Source organism: Rhizoctonia solani, chromosome 4 (genome assembly GCF_016906535.1).
Source record: "Rhizoctonia solani chromosome 4, complete sequence".
Classification (NCBI taxonomy): Eukaryota; Fungi; Basidiomycota; class Agaricomycetes; order Cantharellales; family Ceratobasidiaceae; genus Rhizoctonia; species Rhizoctonia solani.
In genome coordinates this window covers 1,463,767-1,487,470 of record NC_057373.1, presented here as the reverse complement: position 1 = coordinate 1,487,470, position 23,704 = coordinate 1,463,767, and the positions used below count along the sequence as shown (strand labels likewise).

The 23,704-nt window shown below is 47.8% G+C and overlaps 6 protein-coding genes across 6 annotated transcripts; 5 read left to right on the top strand and 1 right to left on the bottom strand.

Moving 5' to 3' along the window:
* Positions 1-427: 427 nt before the first annotated feature.
* RhiXN_00478 (glycoside hydrolase family 43 protein) lies at positions 428-3,172 on the top strand (the record flags this gene model as incomplete). Its single annotated transcript, XM_043320297.1, has 17 exons — positions 428-666; positions 717-835; positions 889-987; positions 1,520-1,579; positions 1,629-1,703; positions 1,766-1,772; positions 1,827-1,859; positions 1,915-2,004; positions 2,063-2,099; positions 2,156-2,287; positions 2,341-2,365; positions 2,417-2,468; positions 2,528-2,595; positions 2,649-2,778; positions 2,830-2,882; positions 2,949-3,038; positions 3,096-3,172. The coding sequence occupies 17 exons, from the start codon at positions 428-430 to the stop codon at positions 3,170-3,172; spliced, it is 1,386 nt and encodes a 461-aa protein (XP_043179309.1).
* A 656-nt stretch (positions 3,173-3,828) lies between these two features.
* Positions 3,829-5,449, top strand: RhiXN_00477 (fructose-bisphosphate aldolase, class II; the record flags this gene model as incomplete). Its single annotated transcript, XM_043320296.1, has 11 exons — positions 3,829-3,852; positions 3,914-3,973; positions 4,025-4,036; positions 4,094-4,099; positions 4,156-4,202; positions 4,257-4,409; positions 4,461-5,026; positions 5,086-5,117; positions 5,174-5,251; positions 5,301-5,388; positions 5,439-5,449. The coding sequence occupies 11 exons, from the start codon at positions 3,829-3,831 to the stop codon at positions 5,447-5,449; spliced, it is 1,077 nt and encodes a 358-aa protein (XP_043179308.1).
* Positions 5,450-5,961: 512 nt separating this feature from the next.
* On the top strand, positions 5,962-8,295 carry RhiXN_00476 (glycoside hydrolase family 16 protein; the record flags this gene model as incomplete). The annotated part of the gene is made up of 10 exons (XM_043320295.1): positions 5,962-6,114; positions 6,173-6,417; positions 6,473-6,748; positions 6,803-6,963; positions 7,018-7,131; positions 7,186-7,193; positions 7,277-7,587; positions 7,643-7,739; positions 7,795-8,144; positions 8,199-8,295. 10 exons carry the CDS (start codon positions 5,962-5,964, stop codon positions 8,293-8,295), a joined length of 1,812 nt encoding a protein of 603 aa, XP_043179307.1.
* Positions 8,296-8,978: 683 nt separating this feature from the next.
* Positions 8,979-15,078, top strand: RhiXN_00475 (Beta-glucan synthesis-associated protein (SKN1); the record flags this gene model as incomplete). The annotated part of the gene is made up of 27 exons (XM_043320294.1): positions 8,979-9,170; positions 9,226-9,491; positions 9,542-9,814; positions 9,865-10,025; positions 10,228-10,349; positions 10,409-10,713; positions 10,767-10,863; positions 10,924-11,103; positions 11,156-11,325; positions 11,400-11,425; positions 11,483-11,517; positions 11,794-11,879; positions 11,935-11,971; positions 12,024-12,085; positions 12,147-12,258; positions 12,312-12,349; positions 12,409-12,808; positions 12,861-13,082; positions 13,141-13,213; positions 13,263-13,490; positions 13,838-13,875; positions 13,934-14,066; positions 14,130-14,297; positions 14,357-14,450; positions 14,505-14,763; positions 14,817-14,906; positions 14,962-15,078. 27 exons carry the CDS (start codon positions 8,979-8,981, stop codon positions 15,076-15,078), a joined length of 3,984 nt encoding a protein of 1,327 aa, XP_043179306.1.
* A 376-nt stretch (positions 15,079-15,454) lies between these two features.
* On the top strand, positions 15,455-17,503 carry RhiXN_00474 (uncharacterized protein; the record flags this gene model as incomplete). Its single annotated transcript, XM_043320293.1, has 3 exons — positions 15,455-15,539; positions 15,598-15,613; positions 15,661-17,503. The coding sequence occupies 3 exons, from the start codon at positions 15,455-15,457 to the stop codon at positions 17,501-17,503; spliced, it is 1,944 nt and encodes a 647-aa protein (XP_043179305.1).
* Positions 17,504-18,248: 745 nt separating this feature from the next.
* RhiXN_00473 (ribosome assembly protein 4) lies at positions 18,249-22,160 on the bottom strand (the record flags this gene model as incomplete). Its single annotated transcript, XM_043320292.1, has 6 exons — positions 18,249-19,673; positions 19,733-21,232; positions 21,297-21,344; positions 21,395-21,536; positions 21,590-21,726; positions 21,783-22,160. 6 exons carry the CDS (start codon positions 22,158-22,160, stop codon positions 18,249-18,251), a joined length of 3,630 nt encoding a protein of 1,209 aa, XP_043179304.1.
* Between the last annotated feature and the right edge of the window lie 1,544 nt (positions 22,161-23,704).

Below are 23,704 nucleotides of genomic sequence, written 5' to 3'. Positions count from 1 at the left end.
TATGTACTTGGACTCTATAGTAATTAGGATATAGATATTCATAAACGCCACAATCATCTGTCAGTTTTCACGGTCAAATTGGGTAGTGTAACATTGGTATTGCTCTCTGGTTGCCAATTTAACATTGACGATCGCCCTCGCAATATTAACTAGAACTTGACGACATTTCTATAACAATAAAGGCATTTTTTTCTTAGCTTGCTAGTCTTGGTCATTTTCGTCAAAGATAAACCTGCAAGATAATTCGTGTCCCTCTTACGTATCTACCAGCGAATTCGAGCGAGCCCAACGCTCCCTCGGAACTTCTCAATTCTTGATACATAGCTGCATACGTGTGGTTTTGATTCAGGTGTCCAACCCGTGGTAGCTGCCGTCAATCAGTCCTTGCCTCACTAGCTATAGGTTTCATTGAGAATTACAATAAATCATGCCCAGGCATAACTGCAATACAATTGGCCCCAGAGAGCCTACTTCGCCTACTTCGCCGGTTGCCGTATACCCCCCGCCTGCCCCGCCGGATAACGAGAACGCCCCTGGTGCAGCAGCAGAGTTTTATGGATTTGTAGCGTGGGCAACGACCGCTATTCTATGGTTTATTTACATCATTTGGGCATTGCTACCCGATTCTGTCATTCGGGGGATAGGAATTACCTGGTATCCCAATAGGTGAGTGTTTCCTTATATTCATACCAAGGCGAATACTGATTGGTTGGAAGGGAATGGGCACTCCTGATTCCATCTTATGCGGTATTCCTGGTATTGCTCACGTACTTCACATACTTCGCACTCGGTATCTATGCGACGCCTTCCTATTCTGATGTTAAATCAGTTACCGGTCAGGGATTATACGTGCAAGTACTTTCTTTCATTGCTGATTGATTGGTTTAGATGAACACGCGCGGTACGCTGTGCAAACGAGCGTCTCTAGGTCAACGGTTCCACAGGTGCATGATCTCCCCATCGGGCTCGTAAATCGTGTTTTGTATGGTAAACGACGCCGATCCAAGTCTTCAGTCATGTGAACAGTGTTTTCGGTTGCTGTGTTTGTGTATTGGTCCGAGTTCCATCGCGCAACTAGCCTTCGCGCTGGCAAGTTCGGCAGAACTGAGGAATAATTACCCAATTGAATGTGTTATCATCAACTTCGGCAAACTGTCACCTGTTCTTAGTTTATGCACCAAAGCACGTTGCTATTACCTTCTAATGATCGTGGAGTTTCTCTAACCGTAGGTAGCCATGATTCCGTTTGGCAGCTTTGTATTTCGTTTCTACCCATATGATTGAAATCAACGCGGGGAAAGACCAATGGAGATGACGAACCCTCTTGGTAGCAAGCTTAGCCTTGAGAACTACCCCAAGTAGTGCATGGGTTTTAGGTTTTGGATGCCGCCAGCGGGCCGATGCACCATAACCCATGCATGTATAAAAGTCAACGTTCCTTGTGCTCGAACGATTTCATTGCCTCTCTAGTGCTTTGCCTCTCCCCAACTCTTCTTTACTATGCGTCTCACTCTTTCAGCTATTACCTTGTCCGCACTATCGCTTGTGAGCGGCGTGTTTGCTGCCTATCCTAACCCTGGTTTGTGTCTTTTCTCGTACGTTGACATATATGCTGAACAATCTCCCAGGAAAAGTTTCTGGGAGCGTTGACGTTCATGACCCCGCTATATGTCGGGACTCTGCTGGAAAATACTTCTTGTTTTGTGAGTGGCTATTTTTCGTGGTTGCAAAGATATCGGTGTAGCTGACGGATATGATCGTACAGCTACCGCGTAAGTCAAGGCGCGCACTTGTGAGGAATTCAATCTGACAAATGCGCCTTTCAGCCCTGGCATTGCCATCCGCACTTCGACAGACAGGTACGTGATTGATCATCCTACAGCCAGAATCCATCCATTCATATTTTATCCCCAGGACTAACTGGAGCTACGCTGGCACCGTATGGGCGGCTGGTCAGGCAACCTGGACTGACAAATACACCAAGACGAGCAACGGGAACCTTTGGTAAGATAGTAGTGTGCTCTATTTCATTTTTGCTTAATTAATTTACCATCGAATCCAGGGCTCCTGACTGTACGTATAAGAACGGACAATTCTACGTGAGTTTTACCATTCATACCATACGTGTATGGCTTGAACAAGTGCGCTTCTATAGTTGTACTACTCGGCCTCCTCTTTTGGGAGTCGTAACTCGGCTATTTTCTTCGCCAAATCTAGCACTGGTCTTCCAGGCTCGTGGAGTAACCAAGGGCTAGTTATCTCCACTACAGACTCTAATGATTACAACGTGAGTTGCTATCTGTTTTTTGAAACCACGTTTGATCAATGTATTTTGGTTAGGCAATCGACCCCAACTTGATCATTGGTACGTTTCAGTCCTGATTTAGTTGAATTGCCATCTCACGGAATGACTTAGATGGCAACAACTGGTGGCTTTCGTTTGGTTCTTTCTGGACTGGCATTAAGCTGTTAGTGACTTATTAATAGTTTCATGCCCAACTCGTCTGACATCTTCGGTTCCCAACAGTGTTCAACTCGGATCCAGCACTGGCAAGCCTTCCAGCTCTACTATTTACTCGATCGCAAAGCGGACAGGTAGGTTGAATCTAGTTACCGGTCTAATCAAAATATAACCATATACATTAAAGCGGGTGGAGGAGCAGTTGAAGCACCCATAATTGTCAAGAACGGCAGTTACTATTACTTGTTTACTAGCTGGGACAAATGCTGCTCTAGTACATCATCTACTTACAACATCCGCGTAGGACGATCCACCAGGTTTGTTGAAAGTAATTTTATCGCTATTTATGCTCACCTTATATTCCACAGCATTACTGGACCTTATGTTGACAAGAGCGATGTTGCGCTTACATCCGGTGGAGGTTCGTATCCGCTTTCACCTCAAGTGAAGATTATCTGGAGTTGAGCTAAATTATTCAACCCTTCAGGTACTGAAATCCTTGCTTCGCACGGCTCCATTATTGGGCCCGGCGGACAACACGTTTACAAAGACTCGGATGCCTGGGTTCTCGACTACCGTACGTCTAGTTTCTGGATACTCCCTTATCGTGCGAGCTAATGCCAAATGTTCTCAGATTATTACACGAGCTCCGGATCATTGCTCGGAGTCAACCTGCTCGATTTCGCGAGCGGCTGGCCCGTGGTTTACTAGGGAACACCCGGTCTAAACTCCGAGTTTTTGGGAACTGTATTAGCTATAGACTATGTCCTGCCGCGACTTTTTATAGTCAAGTATTATTTCCGAACGCATCCGAATGTACCTGTGGCTTAGGAACTATGCCCTGTTCGCCCCGTCCGGGCCGCATATTCATACCTTCTTTTATTCTCGAGCTGTGGCACCATGATGCCGTTTGAGTGTTGGCTGTTGTCGAATTAAGGCTCACGGGCGGCCCGCCATCTCCGAATCACGCCGTGTCTGTAACCCGGTGAATCCCGCGTTATCGTTGGATTGTGGGTCTGAGGTTTAACATGGAAGTCATCCGAATCTATTCGGCTTCACATTTTAATGTCAGGCTATCTACGTTGTAACGAACTGCGATATTCAAGCATTTGGGTCAAGCACTATATGCGCGTCATCTCATTCGCGGGATAACTGCTATCCCTATTTCAACCGGCCTAATTTCAAGGCAGAAAACGGGCGGATTTAGGCAGGCGATGTGACCTGATGGGATCCGATCACCCATTCCCACGGGGTTATATAATTCCCTTGGTCCACTCCCAGCCCTCACCAGAGTCTCAAAAACCGCCTGCAACCGGCTCAGCTTCTTTATCTCTTCTCTGTCTCTTCCGACCACTACTAGTACTGCCATGGGTGTCCTCGACGTTGTTCCGGTGGGTACATATTCAGATGCATGGAGGGTTGCAAAGCGCTCATGGCGTTGAATGCATGCAGGCTGGTGTCTTGACTGGCGATAATGTGCGCAAGCTCTTCGAGTATGCTAGGGAGCACAACGTGAGTATTCTGTAATTATCGCCCTACAAAATGTGCTAATGCCTGTCCCAGTTTGCGATTCCGGTAAGTCTTTGGAGCAAAATCAGAACTAGGGGCTAAGGCCGATTCGATGCACTACAGGCTGTGGTAGGTACAAGCTACATTCAATCCATAAATTAAAATATTCTAACAGCATTCTTCAGAACGTCACCTCGTCCTCGACCGCCAACGCTGTTCTCGAGGCTGCTCGGTAGGGATCCTCTTGGCACGTGATTAACGCGTATTAATTTCTGGATGCATACAGCGACATCAAAGCACCTATCATCCTCCAGGCTTCCCAGGGTGGATCTGCCTACTTTGCTGGCAAGGGCCTTTCCAACACCAACCAGGAAGCATCGATCATCGGTGCCATTGCGGCCGCTCACCACATCCGCACTGTCGCCAAGGCTTACGGCGTGTAAGTTTAGCCCGTACGTGCCAAGATTTGCATCTTACGAGAATTATTTAGTCCCGTTGTTTTGCACACCGACCACTGCGCTCACAAACTCCTCCCGTGGTTCGATGGTATGCTCGATGCCGATGAAGCATACTTCAAGGAACACGGAGAGCCTCTCTTCTCGTCGCACATGCTTGACTTGTCTGAGGAGCCCAAGGAGGAGAACATTGCAACATGCGTCAAGTACTTCACTCGCATGGCCAAGATGAACCAATGGCTTGAAATGGAAATCGGTATCACCGGTGGCGAGGAAGACGGCGTTGATAATACCGGTGTTGACAATGCCGCTCTTTACACTCAGCCAGAGGATATCTATGACGTCTATAAGGCACTATCGGATATCAGCCCTAACTTCAGCATTGCGGCCGCTTTTGGAAACGTGCATGGTGTATACAAGCCCGGCAACGTTGTCCTCCGGCCTGAGATCTTAGCCAAGCATCAAGCTTACACTGCGGAAAAGGTTGGCGGCTCAAACAAGAAGCCGTTGTTCCTGGTCTTCCACGGTGGATCCGGTTCTACGAAGGAGGAAATCGAAACCGCCGTTGAGAGCGGTGTTGTCAAGATGAACGTTGACACTGGTATGTGACGGCACATGTTCCTGAAAGAGGCACATCCGATGACATTCTTTGTTTGACAGATACACAATTTGCCTACTTGGCCGGTATTCGAGTGGGTCTTGGCATATAATTTCAAGCTTGGCCGTTGCTAACGCAGTGGCTTGTTAGGACTTTTTCAAAGCCAAGGAAGGTTACATCCAAACACAGGTCGGCAACCCCGAGGGTCCAGACAAGCCCAACAAGAAGGTGCGCATCAAATGCTATGGGCCAAGTCATGAAACTAACAACATTACAGGTATACGATCCGCGTGTGTGGGTACGCGAGGGTGAGAAGACACTCTCGGCCCGTGTGAAGGAGGCTTGCAAGGACTTGGGCAACGTCAGTGAGTGCATCACATTTATTTCTCCGAGAGTGTTGCTTAACACGTTCCAGACACTCTGTAATTACTACTATTGGCTATCTCTGTTTTATCAATGCATGAGAATAATGAATATTGATCCATAAATGGAAATTGAGCATGATTGGTCAATAACCGAGTCGTACTTTGAACATTTTGCCATGACCCAATGCTGGGTTCTGATCTATTGGACTGGGGGGACGTGGTGAATTCAGTTTCTTACACTAGTAATCCAAGCTTCTTATTTCGAGTTCGATAACTGAGGTTAAGTCGAGCATTAAACTCTGGAATTTCATTGAGCATGACCTATCTGCAATATGTCCCAATATGTATGCATCCTTGACCACGCCAAGGATAGCACGTGATGCCGTGACGCCGAGAGCCTTGGTCCGCGACCGAGCTTGTAAGCCGGGTTGGCGTCGCGTTGTAGTTTACTTTCTTCAGCTGCACCCTCGTTCTCGTTTTTCGTATTTTTCTCCTTTTTAGCTACCCCGGCGGCCATCGACTGTATCGACACAAGTCCTCCATAGGACCCCCCCCCCCAAAAGCACTCTTTCAATGCACTCACCATATTCTCCTAATGTTAACTCGCCGCAAAGTTCGAGCGTGTCGCTTCTTGGCCCTCAAGCTGTGACGCGACGTGATGGTCCAGGCTTCCAAGCCGCTCACATGCGAGCACCCCAGCCAGGAGCTGGGGGGGCAATGCCTCTAGTGCGTGGTTTCTGAGTACAAAACTACCCTGATCGACTCACCTCTGTTTATCTTCCAGGGTAACTCATACAGCAATTCGGATATGCCCGAAAAATCGTTCTCTTCCAAGTACTCCTTAGCGCCTGACCCTGCGAGGTGGGGTGCTCGCGTCGACTATGGCCATCCAGAAGCCGACGACGAATTACACAATCCTGACCCCAAGCGCGACCGTTCGTATGACTCGGGTGGATCTTTCTTTACTGCCCGAGGTCTTGTAAACCTTGGGTGCCTGGGGATACTCTTGATTGGATTGATTGCTCTATTGTAAGTTGGTCTGAAACAGGTGTTGCAGCGACGCATGGGTTGACGGAGTATATAGCGCCGGATACCCACTAATCGTGCACCTTACCCAGAAGGAAATGTCAACCTTGGGCGGGTACAACCTTGGTGGAATCAATGCGACTGGACAAGTCCCGGAAATTCCTGGCAACTATGGTTTAATTGACCGGGATACGCCTCCAGAAGCGTATACGCACACCTCGTTTGAGGATGGATCTGAGTGGGATCTCGTTTTTAGCGATGAATTCAACGTCGACGGCCGAAGTTTCTATCCTGGAGACGATCCGTATTGGGAGGCTCTCGACATCCATTATTGGTGAGCTTAGTTTGGGTTAAGATTCTAGGCGTAAACTTAATAAATGACATAAAGGGGAACCAATAACTTGGAATGGTACTCACCCGATATGGTGCATACCCACGGCGGATACCTAAATATTTCACTCGATAGAACTCCATGGCGCGGGTTGGAATACAAGGGTGGTTTGATGACCTCGTGGAACAAGTTCTGCTTTACTGGGGGTTACTTTGTCGGTATGTCTTTTCGTGATCGGATGGGGTGGGTGAATATTGACATTATCGATGCAGCAAATGTTTCGCTTCCGGGAAGGAGCGATGTCTATGGTCTCTGGCCCGCCGTTTGGGCCATGGGTAACCTCGGTCGTGCTGGATATGGTGCCAGTCTGGATGGGATGTGGCCTTGTGAGTACCTTTATTTCAGATTTTAAGCATACCAACTAAAAGTTGTGTGATTAGACACTTACGTGAGTATTTTCAATGATACGCGGTGTATGCCGCGTAGTATATTTTGTGTCTAGTTTTGGGCGTCGACTGAACTAGGTGATAGGATACATGTGACGTTGGCACACTGCCCAATCAAACTCGCCCGGACGGTACACCTATCAACGCGACAATCAATGGCGACCCAGGAAAGGAGGGAGTGCTCTCGTACTTGCCAGGACAACGCCTGAGCGCATGTACTTGCTCCGGGGAGTCGCATCCAGGACCCAAGCGACCTGATGGCACGTTCGTTGGCCGTGCTGCACCGGAAATCGACGTTATTGAAGCGCAAGTCAGCGCTGATACTCGAATTGGCCACGTCAGTATGTCTGGACAGTGGGCGCCATACAATTACGGTTACGAGTGGTTCAATACCTCGTGAGTATCATCATTCTATTTATTTGATTTACCTGTACTCATCGAAGCCGATCAGCGAGAATTTCATAACACACGAGCCGGGTCTCACATTGAATACTTACCACGGAGGAGCCTATCAGCAAACAACTAGTGTGTTGGTTGACACTGACCAGGTTGGTTCCAACCTGAACAATTCAAGTGCGGCGACTGACCAATCCTGTGCTCCAGAGGTGTTATGTAGAAAGCGGAGGTTGCTTTTCCGTATATGGGTTCGAGTATAAGCGCGGCTATGATGGTTATATTACCTGGGTCAGCGAGGATAAACCAGCTTGGACTCTACGCGGAGCCGGAATGGGAGCCGACGACCGCGTCGAGATTGGCCCGCGCCCAGTCCCGATGGAGCCCATGTACATGATCCTCAACTTGGGTATCTCGCCGAACTTTGGTGCCATCGACTTTGAGAATCTTGTATTCCCTACGACAATGCTTATCGACTGGGTTCGGGTATATCAGCCGAGGGATGCGCGCAACATCGGGTGTGATCCGCCAGATTACCCTACCGCGGAGTATATCAATACGTGAGTTGCGGATCAATAATATCAAGAGCTATTTGGCTGACCTTTGCAATGTAGGTACATCGAGGCATACACGAATGCCAACTTGACTACCTGGGTGGATGACTATAAGCAGGTCATTCCAAAGAACCGACTGGTCGACAACTGCACATAGTTTGTGCACGAATTTCTCGCGCAGACTGAACTTGGATTGCATTAATATGTTTATTATATTGGACAGAATTGTTGTTGCACGCATACACACCTTGAGTTTCTATTATGGGCTATTGTTTCGATTTACTCTACTTTCATTTCTTTCGTTGTAGGTCTAGAGGATGTTCATGCGAAATATATACCATGTTTAAATGTCTCTGGGAGTGTTTGAGTGAAGAGTGGGTGGTCATAGATGGCGTTTGCTCTTAATCTTGGGCTACCTATGGGTTTTGTTTCGACGTTCCATGTTCACGTGGATTGGTCCGCCGGTGAGCCCGTCCTTTTTCGTGGCAAGATTCGTGCCTAACTGAGAATATTGCTGGTCCTCGCATAGTATTTCTATTGGTTGGCGTCAGGACGCCCCTCGAATCAAATGATGGTAACCACGGCTCCTGCATTGGGGCTGTGCGTGACCCACATCAAAACTGCCTTTTTGGGACATTACCTGAACTCGCCGATCAGAACGGTCTATGAACCTGACCTTGGCGCGGCTCGCAGGTGAAGCCGGCGCTAAGTGTCACAAGGGTGGACCCAGCATGAAGTATTTTTGAGCTTTGTTCTTGTTCTCGGCTACCTGTAACTTGGCACCATCATCCACACTCCTGTCGTTCGTTTTTTTCTTTCTTTCTCGTATTGCTGTATACCATGTCTCGACGCCAGTCGTCGAAACCCAGTTCGCCCGATGATGTGCCTTCCAACATCGCATATGGGAACCGTTCTCCGCTGTCGCCGCAATCAACACTGAATGTACCACTCATGATGCGCGAACGGAACGTCGAGGCAGCCATGATGAAGCCTCCTACGACTGGCCTGTATTCTTCAGTCGCAGCAAGTGCGGTAAGCTTTCTATTGGTTTCTGTGTTTCTGGAGATTTTAATAACATCCATTACAGAGCAATTTGTCCCTCTCTTCGCGGGCTGATACGCTCGTTGGCCATGCTCCCCCCGGTAGTGTCACATCCAAATACATGCTTACACCGGATCCGTCCAAATGGGGCACGAACGTCTACCTCAACGTTCCCGAGCCCGATGACCATCTCCATAACCCTGACCCACGTCGGGACCGACTGAATGATGCAGGGGGTTCTGTTTTCAATCCCCGAGCATTGGTTAATTTGGGGTGCCTGCTTATTCTTGCCTTGGCGCTCACTGGGCTATTGTACGTTGTATTTCGAGGTGACGCATTTCAGGGGCTAACTCTTATTGTAGTGCGGTATATCCGATTACCGATAGCTTTTTGCGCAAAACAGACACTCTAGGAGGATACAATCTTGGTGGAATCAATGCCTCTGGCCAGGTACCGGAAATTACCGGGAATTTCGCACTCATCGACAAGGATACTCCCAAGTCTGCGTACACTCACATATCCTTGGAAGACGGAAGCGAATGGGACCTCGTGTTCAGCGACGAGTTTAATACCGAAGGTCGTTCCTTTTATCCTGGAGATGATCCGTACTGGGAGGCAGTTGACTTACACTATTGGTAAGCTCATATATTTTGTACTCAAGTTCTACTTAATCAAGAGGCCTTAGGGGAACAAACAACCTTGAGTGGTATTCGCCCGACCAGGTTACTACCAGGGGGGGTTACCTTAATATCACCCTGGAAAAGACCCCCTGGCAGAGATTGGACTATAAAGGCGGTATGATCGCATCCTGGAATAAATTCTGCTTCACCGGAGGTTACTTTGTTGGTGAGTGATCGAATCGGAATTGCAAACACCCACATATAGCGCGCTTGGATGGAAGGGGGCCTTGGGACATCCAGAAGCCGAGAGCTTACATGATGCCCTCAAGTATCTTCTCAGCCAAATAGCGTTACTCCTTTGGAAATTCCAATCCACCCTTGTGTTAGTCTGTTGGTAAGAACATTGCTGATTTTGCTTGTTCTTTTAGCGAATGTCTCTTTGCCCGGAAGTAGCAAAGTTCATGGCTTGTGGCCTGCTGTCTGGTCCATGGGTAACCTCGGGCGAGCCGGTTTTGGAGCCAGTCTGGAGGGTATGTGGCCATACACTTATGTAGGTTTCTTTCCCTTGAGCGGTTAATATTAATAATCTGATTGTTTTGGGGGGCAAAGGATACCTGTGACGTTGGTACGCTTCCAAACCAAACCTTCCCCGATCATACGCCGCATCTGGCTACCGTCGACGGTGATAAAGATCACGGCTATGTGCTTTCATACCTTCAGGGCCAACGTCTCAGTGCATGTACCTGCCCCGGAGAGTCGCATCCAGGGCCGATACGTTCAGATGGTACATTCGTGGGCCGCGCTGCACCTGAAATCGATGTCTTCGAAGCCATTATCAATGATCATGTTGGATACGTCAGTCAAAGTGGTCAATGGGCACCATTCAACTACAAATATGTTTGGAAGAACACAACGTAAGCATTGTTTTCGAGTCAATTCAGAAGCCCTTTCTGAAAATTTAAATCAGCGAAAACTTGCATATTCTGAGCGAGGAAACAGAGTTCAACACATACATCGGTGGTGTTTTCCAACAATGCAGCAGTGGTCTTTCAAAGACGAATCAGGTGTGTACCTTGTCCTTTTACCCAAGCTCAAACTCTAAGTACGCAATGGGGTTTCTACAGGCATGTTACGAACAAGACGGCGGCTGCTTTGCTGTCTATGGATTCGAATATAGGCCCGGAAACGATGGCTATATTCTCTGGACCAATGACAATGAGCCAGCTTGGAAAATGTACGGAGCTGGGATGGGTCCCGATGACAATGTCAAGATTGGTCAGCGTCCCGTACCACAGGAACCTATGGTAAGAGTCTCTATCACACGACTTCAGCTCTTGTACTCACTGGTTCATTCAGTATATGATCATCAACTTGGGCATTTCTCCTCAGTTTGGTGGTGTGGACTTTGAACATCTGAAATTCCCTGCGACAATGCTCGTCGATTGGGTTCGGGTTTATCAGCACAAGGACCATCATAACATTGGATGTGATCCGCCAGACTTCCCTACGAGGGACTATATTAATACGTACGCACTCGTTTATCTTTTTTTTTGTTTTTGTTTTTGTTCCTCGCTTTCGATTACTTACCCGCAGTTCTCAGATATATTGAAGCTTACACCAATCCGAGTAAGTCGCCTGCGTTTGTCTTGCTTGCAATTATCCTAACTTGATTTCACTTTATAGACCTGACCACCTGGGTGGACGATTACAAACAGAAGGTACCCAAGAATCGCCTGGTTGACCAGTGCTGATCGATGTTGTACTTTTTTTTGGAAGAATTTTTTGGGCTGTTGTAATATATATCCTGTTTGTTCTAATATACTTATAAGTGGACCGAAGTAGGTTGTGTTGAATCGCATACATTTCATCGGTGGTCCGAAGTTGCCCGATCAATGGCCTCACGTGAGTGGCGTGAGTATAATTATTTCATTGTAGGCAACCACCGAAACTTGACCCGTACGTATACTGAAGCTAAAGTCGTGCTTATAAACAAGATGGAAGTCCACAAAAAAACCATGTCCGCTCTCAAACTCTACCCCAATCCCCTCGAACTTCGCTTTGAGAATCTGCCCATCCCAGAGTGAGTTGATCATTGGATTAATAGGCAATCATACGAGTTTTGAAGTCGTTGGAAGGATTTCTCACCCAGATGATGCGATTATCAAAGTGATTGTAAGTGTCAACTCCCATTCAAAAGTAAACTGAAGCGGCTGACTTAATCTAGCTCGCTGGCCTATGCGGTAGTGATCTACATGCGTATCGCGGACTAGAGCCGTTTGATGTACCGTAGGCTGGAATTTTTTAATAAGAAATAGAACAATAACGGGCTATTTCTTGGGTCTCATAGGTACGTTACTGGTCATGAGCTCGTTGGCGTCGTTGTGAGTCTTGGGGAAAGCTTCCAAAAGGCTGCAACCGGACGCCCAGAACTCTACTCGACGCTCAAGGTTGGCGACAAGGTACATCAATATTGAATAGCCGATTATGATCCATTTTGAGCATTATTAATTAGGTCGTATCGCCGTTCACATCGTCGTGTGGCGAATGCCGGTAAGGAGATTGCGCTATACATCTTGCACAAACGATGTCTGATGTAGTTCTTTCTACAGTCCATGTCGGATAGGATTTACTGCTAGATGTGTTCATTCCTTGCTCTTTGGTTCGCCGCACCTACCTGGAGCGCAGGCCCAGTATATTCGCATTCCTCACGCTGGAGGCACTCTATTTAGGATTCCCCAAGATGACAGTCTCTTGGGGACAGAGCCCGTCGCTTGGATCAGGACTTCGGATGCTTCCCTAATCCTGCTCGCCGACATTCTTCCAACTGGATACTTTGCGACTCTTCAAGCAATTCAGCATCCGAACCTGGCATATGCGTTTGCACGTAAAGCGTTTCCGGTTATCCCGGACTTTGTGAATGCGTTCGTTACCGGCGGTGAAGCGATCAAAGTTCAGGAAGACGATGCGAAGTTAGCGTTCGCGGTGATTGGACTGGGCCCAGTAGGCTTAGTAAGTTGAATGAGTACACTGAATAGTGGAAGGTCAAACTAAGCATTAATAGTGTGCGCTGGTCAGTTTAGTCGAGCTATTAGGCTTGAGTGGAACGTCCAATTTTGCAATCGTTGCGGTTGATCTCAATGAAGCTCGTCGAGCCAAGGCCGAGGCTATCCTCACTGCACTTGGGCCCACTGCTGGGGGTGTGATCAGAGTCGTATCTCTTGAAGATGCGCCCAATGTATCTAAGGAGCTTTCTGGCGGACTCGGCTGTGACGCAGTGCTTGAGGTGGGTGGCTATATGCAAAAAAATTGTTTCTGTTGATCCATGTTGAATTGGATAATAGATTGTTGGGAATAACTCAGCCCTTCAACTGGCTTACGAGTTAGTTCGACCCTTTGGTGTTATATCATCTGTTGGTCAGTAGTCCCAATTTGAGAGCATGAAATTAAGCTAACAGTACAAAAGGTGTTCATACTCACCCTCAGTTCCCTCTTAACGGCGACGCTCTATACTCTAAAAATGTCAGTCTTGCGTTCGGGCGATGCCCAGTCAGATCGATATTTCCCTACTGTATCGAACTTCTCATGAGCCGTCAAGACATATTCTCAGTTGGTGGTGTGGCAGGGTTGATTGAAGGAATAGTTCCATTTGATGAAAGCTCAGTGAAGGAGGCTTATCGCATGTTCAACGAGGGTAAATGCGGAAAGGTGTTGTTTCAAATGCCTTCTGAATGAACCCTAGTAATGGGGTGTATATGAATTAAATATGACCGAGTAAAATCTGAATAATGAAAAACCACTGGAAGAATATAGCAACGGGCACCACAACTAATGGGCGCAAGGTTGAAAAATAAGAAGGGTCATTTTCAAGCTCAAAGCCTGATCAGGCAATCAGACTCGTGAGCAAGCTACACGTGACTTGAAATTGTTTCAGACGAAATATCTACTGATCGACCCGCCATCCACGACCACCCTTAACTCGACGCCATGAGGTATTATCAACAAAATACCCCGAGGTCGATGACCTGGTGATGGTGCAAGTGCGCCAGATTGCTGAAATGGGTGCATATGTCAAATTGGTGAGTCATGTAAATTGCCCTTGTCCGCTCTCCCAAACGCTGACTTGGGTGTGGCAAGCTTGAATATGATAATATTGAGGGAATGATTTTGCTTTCCGAACTGTCTCGAAGACGTATCAGGAGTATTCAAAAGCTTATTCGAGTGGGTCGAAATGAAGTTGTGGTCGTATTGCGTGTGGACAAAGAGAAGGGTCAGTCGTCATCGCCGGTCTAGGAATTGGCCAGATTTGAAGTTTGAATTTGCGGATCTACAGGATACATTGATCTTTCGAAACGTCGTGTCTCTCCTGAAGATATCACAAAATGTGAAGAGAAATTCATGAAGTCCAAGGCTGTGGCTTCTATTATGAGGCACGTCGCGACTAGGACAACCGGAGCCGTGGAAGAGACGCCAAAGGAGGGAGAGGCTGCTGCGCCCAAGGGTGAGGGAAGGAAGAGGAAGAGGAGGAAGAACATGATACTGGCGTTCCTGGTGGATCAGATGATGAGAAGCTGGAAGAGTTATACGAACAGATCGTATGGCCGCTTGCTAGCAAGTATGGTCACACTTACGACGCATTCAAGCTCGCATTGACGTGAGTGCGTATGTGATTAGCAACACAATAATACTCACCTAGAGCTCTGTGTAGCTCCCCTGACGTATTTGAGGGCCTGAATATCTCTCAACCAGTGCTCAATTCTCTGATGTCCACTATCGCCCGACGGTTGACTCCTCAGCCTATCAAACTGCGAGCGGATATTGAACTCACGTGTTTCCAGCCGACTGGAATCGACGCCATTAAACGCGCTTTGACGGCAGGAGAGGCGGTTAGTACCGAGGCAGTCCCTGTCAAGGCTAAGCTGGTCGCGCCGCCATTTTATGTCCTTGGGACCAACGCGACAGATAAGGTAAGCCAATGCCCCCTCATTTGGAACCTTTCTAATGTCATTCTATGTGAAAGGTTGCTGGGGTGGAGGTTTTGGAAAAGGCGATTGAAGCCATCAAGGCAGCTATTCTTGAAGACGGTGGTGAATTAAACGTCAAGATGAAAGTACGTCTATTTGTGAAATGCTACCTTTTTTATAGCCGCTGATTTAATTGAATAGCCCAAAGCAGTTTCCGAAAGCGAAGATCAGGAACTGGCGGCGATCATGGCCAAGGCAAACCAGGAGAACCAGGAAGTTTCCGGAGACAGCGCGGAAGACTCTGCTCTGGAAGATTAAGGCCATCTGGGTCAAAGTGCTCGGCGCTGGTTCTGTCGCTTGTATCGGGCTCCACTCGGGTGCTGTGCAACGCCGCTATTAGTAATTCACGTTCAGGCCTATCAGTTGAGTGCTAGACTAGAGGGCTTCAAATGAAGAAAGTATGATATCATGAAGTTGATTGAACGCATATATTGTATAATGCAAAGGATTAGGGTTGAATTGAGTTCAGACCTTGTCCAATTTCTTTTATCATTAATTTTACCTCAGGTTCCGCGGATTCGCATGCATCTGGCTAGCGCCTCCCTCGCGGCTTAGGCTTATTTACAAGAGCCCACCATCGACTTGCTGTCTATCTTGTATACCTGATATACTCTCTTTGAGATCGCCTAATACTATGCCTACGACTGCGCCTGCTAATAAGCCGGATGAATCGGCTGCTGACAAGGACAAGAATGGAAAGGGGAAAGGTCCTAGTAAATGTGCGTGACTGTCAGCATCTGCCATATCATCTGGGCTTAATGAGTATGATACATATAGCCAAGGATCTATCACAGTGAGTCGACAGAGTATGCTATAGACTATGATACTGACTCGTACTAGCGTTCCCTGCAAATTCTTCAAGGTTGGGGGGTGTACTGCTGGGCCATCGTGTCCATTCTCGCACCATGTAGCCGAGCCCGGGGAAACCAAAAGCGTGTGTACGTGGTTTGTCAAGGGCAGCTGCAAGTTTGGCCACAAGTGCGCCCTTGCCCACGTGCTCCCTGGTCAGCCGATGTCGATGGACAAACGTAATAAACGAGCTGCACAGGCAACTGCTGGAAAGAGTGGCGAGAAGAGTGGCGATACCAAGTCCCCTGACAAAGCAGCCCCCAGCCAAACCCGCGAGCGTAACCGCCGCTCCGGTCCCGAAGGAGATCGCGGTGCCAAGTCGCGCGAACGCAAGTCTACATTGCTCGGGACTCCTCCTCCTGGCATAGGTATTGGGTCCAAGGCTCCTATTACCATATCCAAGGCCGCACCTACACCAGCAGCTCTCTCGGGTCCGGCAATGACTGACGATTTCGACGAACTTACTGCCACACCCCGCCAGCCCCCTCCTCGTCAATTTAGTCCAATCGCATCGGTCGCAGCTCCCCTCCCCGATCCTAATTCATCCCAGCCTGGCGCATTCAATGGTGCACAGTCGGCTGCAGCCCCTACCGAACCACCCCGCCGGCCATCTCCACTTCCCCTCTCGCGCCCAACCGGTAGTTCATCGTCCGGGCGTTTATCCCGCAATAACCCATCCGTGGACTTTGGCCCCGTCGGCTCGCCGCCCGCAGCATCTCCCGGAAAGCCTGGGTTTATTTCGGGGCATGCCGCGCGCACCAATATTAATGGGTTCGCAGCTGGCACATCTCCTCCCGTTCGTGGCGACAACCCAGCGCCGTTTGGGTCATCGCCGTTCTCTGCACCGGGATCGAGGTCACTTTTCTTATCGTATAGTTTGGACCAGCACGATCCTGGCAGACAGCCCGCGCCTTCCGATTCCAAATGGGACAAACAGCGGACCATTAAACCTCGAGATCTCGATAACGCCGTTGAAGATGAAGATCTTGAAGAATTCTTGCCTTCCAGTTTGACCGATCTCTTATCCCCCGGCGAGCGCGAGCGTAGGATGAGTCGCACTAGGCACGGAGCTCGACCAAGTGTTGATTTATTCTCCCGGTCTGTTCCATCGTCCAATATGCTTGACATCAAGTCTATCTGGGACGAGCAGAATAAATCGAGGGGCCGCGATGCCGACACCTCGCTCCCACTCAATTCGCAAATGCGTGCTACATCTCAGGGACGGTACGGCGAGGAAGACACCAGGTCTACCTCGTCCTCGCTTATGGGTACATCAAACGTATCTGCAGGCTTCTTGGGCCAACGCCCCGCAGGTGCGCCAGGTGGCATGAGGCCCATGGCAGCTCAGTCATATGACAACAATGCACCAGCCGTGCCCGACTTTGCCCTCTCCGCTTCTATTGACCCCGTATCGACACTTGGCGCAATGCAATCGCGACCTATACCCGGTGTGCAAAAGCCAGACTTGTCGTCTGCGCTCTCACCTTCGACTCGTGCCTTGCGAAACCACGCGCCCGGACAGAGTTTACCTCAGGGATTGGCTGCAGGGCTTAGTCGCTTGCACTTGGTTCCCGCCGCCAGCGCAAACGGACAGTACGACTGGTCACCCGATGGGCCTCGTCTTGGAAGTACCCCTCGTGCATACGATCCATTCAGCTATGAAGACCGGCCGACATTCTCTACGTTGAACAACCTCACCAGTCCTTCGAACGCTGCTTTGTCTCCACCCCCGCCTTCGAACCAAAGGCCCCATGTATGGGCGAGCCCACTGGCCCGCGCTACTGCAACTAACGATGACGATGACCTGTTTGCGATGGACGAGGCACTCGAATAGAAGTAAAACACTTGGATATTCTTTATCCCCCACCCCCATACTGAATCTTGACTCGATTTCAAAAGTTCTAACTCCTGTATTTTTGTGGCCATGCATAGATACGTATATCTACATGCCGCATTTCTCGTTTTCACATGTAATTGTTCAAGTACAAGTCATGTACAGTATATACGGTTTCGATTGGTTCGAACCGGACTCGAATACGCGGAATCTATATCCCCGATTTGCCAATCGAGATATAACTTTATAAGTGGTGAATCATGTAATGAAATGGGGCGAGCAATTAGCATCGTATATATACGCCAAACATTCTGAGAGTATCTATAAAGGTGAGAACCAAGTATTAAACATACGCTAGCATTGGTGTAATAGGTGTGCGCATTGAATTGTGGTCCGGTAGCAGACTATAGCTGGGACCTCACATCTCGAGGTATCCCTCAACTTACGAATACACAGCGGATTCCTTGGTTCTCCTATACTGTAATATACTTAGATATGTGTTATTATTGTCACTCGATAACCAGAATGATCGAGTTTGGTTGTATTACCCCAACCTTGTTACTACGCATATATCTACCGCTGTTGAATTTATTGCTCGTTGAATGCACGAGATAGGGTAGTGGACCAGGGCCCCGCAGATACAAAGTTGGAGTTTACATATTTAAATATTACTGCTCGGGGCCTATTTAATACAAGAGGACTAAGGTATACATATATATACAAAAATCATTAATTAAACGGTAGATCATGTATCTTCGGAATTTAGAGGACCAACATAACATTCACTCCAACGCTTCCCGACCATGAGATCACGGAAATTGAAAACTGTGACACCCTCGGGATGGAGGATGTGCGTGCACACAGGAAGGATGCACAAGTCATTGAATATAGATCGGTGCTGGTCGGGAAGCCATACCACTCGTCGAGACTCAGGGTCCCTCACCCATCCCTCACTATCAATAGCCCAGCCAGCGAGGGTATACGTACTGAGATCTTTTTCCAATCGTTTATCGTGCATGTCACCGAGGTCGCGTATATCCCAATGGAAGATCGTATTTGGGGGCTCTAAAATGGATGTAATCTCATTGCCATTGGCATCAGGGGAGATCGTAATGCACGATGGAGATTTAAGCCTCTCTAACGGAGGCGCCAACGGCACACCCTCATACGAGTCCCATAGGCGCATCGTTTGATGGCTGGAAGAGGATACCAGGCATCTACCGTCGGACGAGAAAGCCATGGATAATATAGGGTTGGTATGCCCCTTGAATGGAGTAACAAGCTGTGCCCCCGAATACGCATCCCAGATAGAGATCTCCCCAGTCATCGAACCGAATGCAACTCTTCGACCATCAGGCGAGACTGCAGTAGACCCCTTACCAGGGAAATCAATATTTGCCGCTAGTTCGCGATCAGAATCTCCTAGTTCGCGATCAGAATCTCCTAGATCGCGGAGTTGAGTACGCGGGCGCGACGAACTTTTGGACTGGGCAAGAGCGTATGAAATATCAGGAGAGAACATGATACTCTCAATTGAATGAGTAAAAACTCGATGACTTTTCTGCTCCATAAGTGTACCGTTGAGGAAATCGTACACCCGAACAATTCCATTATCCGAGCCGGATATGATTTGGCTACCATCAACTGAAAATACCACTGACAAGACCCCAGCTTTATGTTCTGTAGATCCACTAACACTGCCAGCAAATTGACGTGATGTCATATGTCCCGTATGTGCATCCCAAATATGAATTGTGCCAGAATCAGATACCGACGCTATATGGCTTCCGTTGGGGGAGAACACAACTGATCTGATGCGGGATTGATCGACCTCGATTGACCTTGGGCATTGCGAGCTGGTGTGTAGGTACCAAATAAACATCTTGCCATTCTCTAATCCAACGGCAACCTGGGTCCTATCGGAAGATAAAGCCATTGAAGTGATGGGACTCGGTTCCTCGCGGATATCCTCTGGCGTTCCTTTAATCACCAGCTGTCCTTGCACTTGGGGTAGGTATCTTTCGTAGATGTAACTCTTCTTTGAGACAAAAGGAAGAGCAGATATGTAAATGTGAGGTGTGCTATCTGAAGCAGCGCTCATGATGTAGGCCTCGAAAAAGTCATGCGCATCCTGAACAAGTTTGTGAAGTTCGTCCTGCTCCTGAATATGCTACTTACATTGCATCAGCACATGACATTCAAATACAATATAACCAAGCGCATACATACCGATAGCCACTCAAGAGTCCGCGCCAATGCTGTAGGTCTTTGTTCGATATAGTTATTAAAACTCAGCACCTCCATCCAGAACAATAACCTTGATAGGAGGAAATCGCGTAGATGTTCAGTCGTCTCGCTTGAAGGCCCAGTTACTGCTAGATACTCGGACCAGTAGCGACATGCGTGAGAAAGTGTTGATGAAACTGCTTTCGAAACCCGGCAATCTATATCGGGGACTTCTACATTTCGGAGCGCAGAGTCATCCAGGTTGCACATATTGAACCGTAGATGCTTCTGCATTATGATGAAGCATCTAATGGCAAGGAATTCGCTATGTTGCGTTTTATCGCAATAATAGGTTCCCGATCGCTCTGAGTCAAATAAGAACTCTTGAAATGAGGCATGCCGCAAAAATATGTACCCCGTTACACTACTGATATGAATCAAAGGCCACAGCGGCAAAATTGCGCCAATCACAACATCTTGACTTTCTAAACCAAGTAAATCTGCAAGCACTGCTATCGACACTGGGACCTTGGCGCATATAATTGTCTGGAGCACTAGCCGCCTCGTTTCTGTTTCTTTTGAGTTGTTACCAGCAAAAGCGTTTGACAAAATAGTTGTGTATAGTCGGTCGAGTGCGGGGTATCCCGGATTAATTGAACTGCCTTCAATTAATGTGTGAGCGCGCTGTTCGATATCGAAAATTTCATACTCCGAAAGCAGGTACTGGATAGCGGTGGTAGCGAAGATGAATAGATCTCCAGCTCGACGCGATAGTTGATCGATGCTAAGGCTAGGTGCTACCGAAGATAGCACCCTAGCAAGGTATTGTTTGATGTTTGGTGGAGCGGTTCCTAGTAGAAGCTCTTGGATTTGAGCACGAGGTGGGGTATGATGTGGAAATATTTCATCGACAGAAATATCGGGTTGACTCGTAAAAAGAAGTTTGATGGGCAGGTTCGTACGCTGACATAAAACTTCTAGCAGAGCTCGTATACGAGTGATATCTGAGCACTTCTCGAGCGCATCGATTACGATAACTACATTGCTCGGGGTTTCTCTGCTCGCGAGTGGAACGGCTATAAGTTGATCCAGCTGCCTACTGAGATCCCATTTGGAGAAATCTGGTTCACGCAAGGCTCTGGAGAGTGTATCCATGTATTTATTTGAGAAGCGACCAAGCTGGTATGCAATGGTTGGGATGATTAGATCAACTTTATCGCAATTAGGGAACTCATTGGAGCAGAAGAAGCTGGCACCAAGACGCTGCTCCGCATCAAGAATTTCACAAACGGAGTGAGCAATGGTTGTTTTGCCGGTCCCGATCCCACCGGTCATCCAGAACACCCTTGGTCCGTCGATCTTATTTGCCCATTCTTTTATAGTGTCTCGTATCTTCATGAAATCGTTAGTTGCGCATAAATGCAGGCAAACGTGTGCGAGCCATATAGCGTTGTACGAAGCACAGTAAACCGGCAACCCCCACTGTTCAATCGAGGGTGCATTCTACCAAATTATGAAACAGAATTAATCCACAGTAGTCAGGATCAGCGCAAAGTCCCAAACATACCATTGAGATTTGAGCCTCATCAGTGCTATTTAGGGCCTCATGGGTGACCTTTATTAAGGTTATGAAACCTCTGGACACCGCGAAGTGTAGCAACCTACTTGTAACTGCTTCAAGAGCCTAACAATCATGCGGCAATCGGTAATTTCTCTGTCTAGATCTATTGTTCTCCTTAAGTTTGCCTCCGTTGCCTTGAATTTTTCTCGACGAATCTTGATTCGACTAATTATTTGTTGAATCTCTCTAGCCGTATGCCAATATAAGAGAGAGACGTATTTAATTGGAAGTATATCTACCTGGAGACGGGGCGCTCCTCCGTTGACTCTGCCGAACTCGAGGGTACATATCGTAGGTTACCTACGATGTTGTTTAGCTCGGTGAAGAACGCCTCGTATTTTTCCTGGATTTCTTCATTGATTTCTTGTGAATTATACTAGGGGGTTACGGTCAAATTCTTTACCAGAAGGTAACACGTGGGATCAAACATACCTCGATACAAGCTATGCACATTCGCATACCTGCAATAAGGGACCTCTGCTCCGGAAATAAGATTAAGGAGAGCTCCAGTCGCGAGAGTTGGAACCAGATGTTTCTCAATGTCTGATGGCTAGACACGTGAATTGAATGAACCATGGGTGGTACGGCATTGCTCCTATTGATTATTGGATCAATGGCTATAGGTTCAAGCTGTGGTATTATCGGTATCGTAAGAGAAGGTAGAGGGGCCAAGGCAGCCGGTGTATTGTTGGCCTGTGTGGACCTATCCATGTCACCAATTTCTGGTTGTTGTCGCTTGGTGAATGGCCACTTGAAGCGATCTCGGAAATATGACACAGATCGGCGCCGCGGGTTGGAAAACAAACCCATCGTAGGACAAGCAATGGAAGGAGAGGATAGCGTCTGGTTACAAGATCAGTTCTATTATAACTAGTAGATTCTGACAAGCCACACGAGAATGACACGCGTTTTCTTATGTGGAAAGGGGTCTGCCGCAGAATGTCAGTATATAGAAATTGCGATAAGATGAGAGTGACGGTAAGGGTCCGAATCGCGTGATATACACGCTCATATCATTCATATATCACACCATACCGAGTTGAGACAAGTCTGCTGAACACTGACGTTATAATTATAGTCATAAGCTAAGTTAAGTGCCCATTTGGCCTCTTATAATGTCTCAAAGATATACAGAATGTCATAAACAAATAAATACCCAAACCTCAGCTCGGGAAACTGGTTCTTGGTAGTTATTTATCTACGAAATCCATCGGAGCTCGTGAAGTCGAAATGCTCGAGAGGCTTAAACTAGATGCTCATGATCATCTCATTTATTTTTGTTGAGCATTTCGGACTCATGAGCTCCAGTAGTTTTTGCAGAATATTGGATTTTGTGGTAATTTTAGACAATGTCTGTGTCAATGCTCATCTAGAGTTATTTTCGCACTCATCGATAACTGTTGGTGCCACAGGCCTGGAGGATATGTCTATCACAATTAGCGAGGGTGGTACACGACCCGGATTTCTCACATCCTCGCACGTTCAGCAACCTAATTCGGTAACCCAACGGCAAGTCTAAGTAAAGCCTACAGCTAGATCGGGCTGATGAATCTGAGAGCAGTATCTTCATATGCTTCTTAACGTTTTCCGATGATTTCATTCTGGGTTCGATGAGCTCAATCGATCCATTAGACGAGCAGTTGAAACAGGGCACACTTGCCTCAGTTTATGCCACGTAGGTCCATACACGCGTAGTGGCACTCCTGAGTTCAGGGCAGTCATCCATAGCCAAAGCCGCTTCCAGGCTCGAGAGAGCAGCCTGGAGACGATGGATTGTTGAGTATATGCGTTTGAATCGGAGCTGTGGATAAATGTCGCACATTCAAGTTGATTGGTTGGTAGGCGAGTGTCCTGTTCTAGCGCTGGGCCCCTTGCAATTCGGGAACCACGTCCGGATGAGGCTCTCTGTGATGAATCCTCACTTTGGGCCCTTGACGCGACCGGGGGCAGAATTCGCCGTTTCACACTACGCCTAAGACACGGCATTTCTTGCTATTCATGTAAACACGAGCCGTCCAAAATTGGGCCCAGTGCTCCGATATGCACTCATATGTATGTTTAAACAAGCGCTTAAAGTCAATGTACCTTATCTGTTGTTGTCTTACTAAGAATATTGGCACAAAATGCTACTAGATGAACGACCGACATGAGCCCGAAACACACAAAAGACGCTTGGGATCTTTTCAATATAAAGCTATTGTCTAGACGAATTATTTGGGGCCAGTTTTGGGTTACACTCGCGGAGCTCTCCCTCTATCTGGAGTATGTCCAGTAGGAGGACTCTATGGGACCAAGTATGGTCTTACTTCTGAACTAGTGTAATTGGGTTCCGAGCTCCCTTCGTTCCTTTCGGG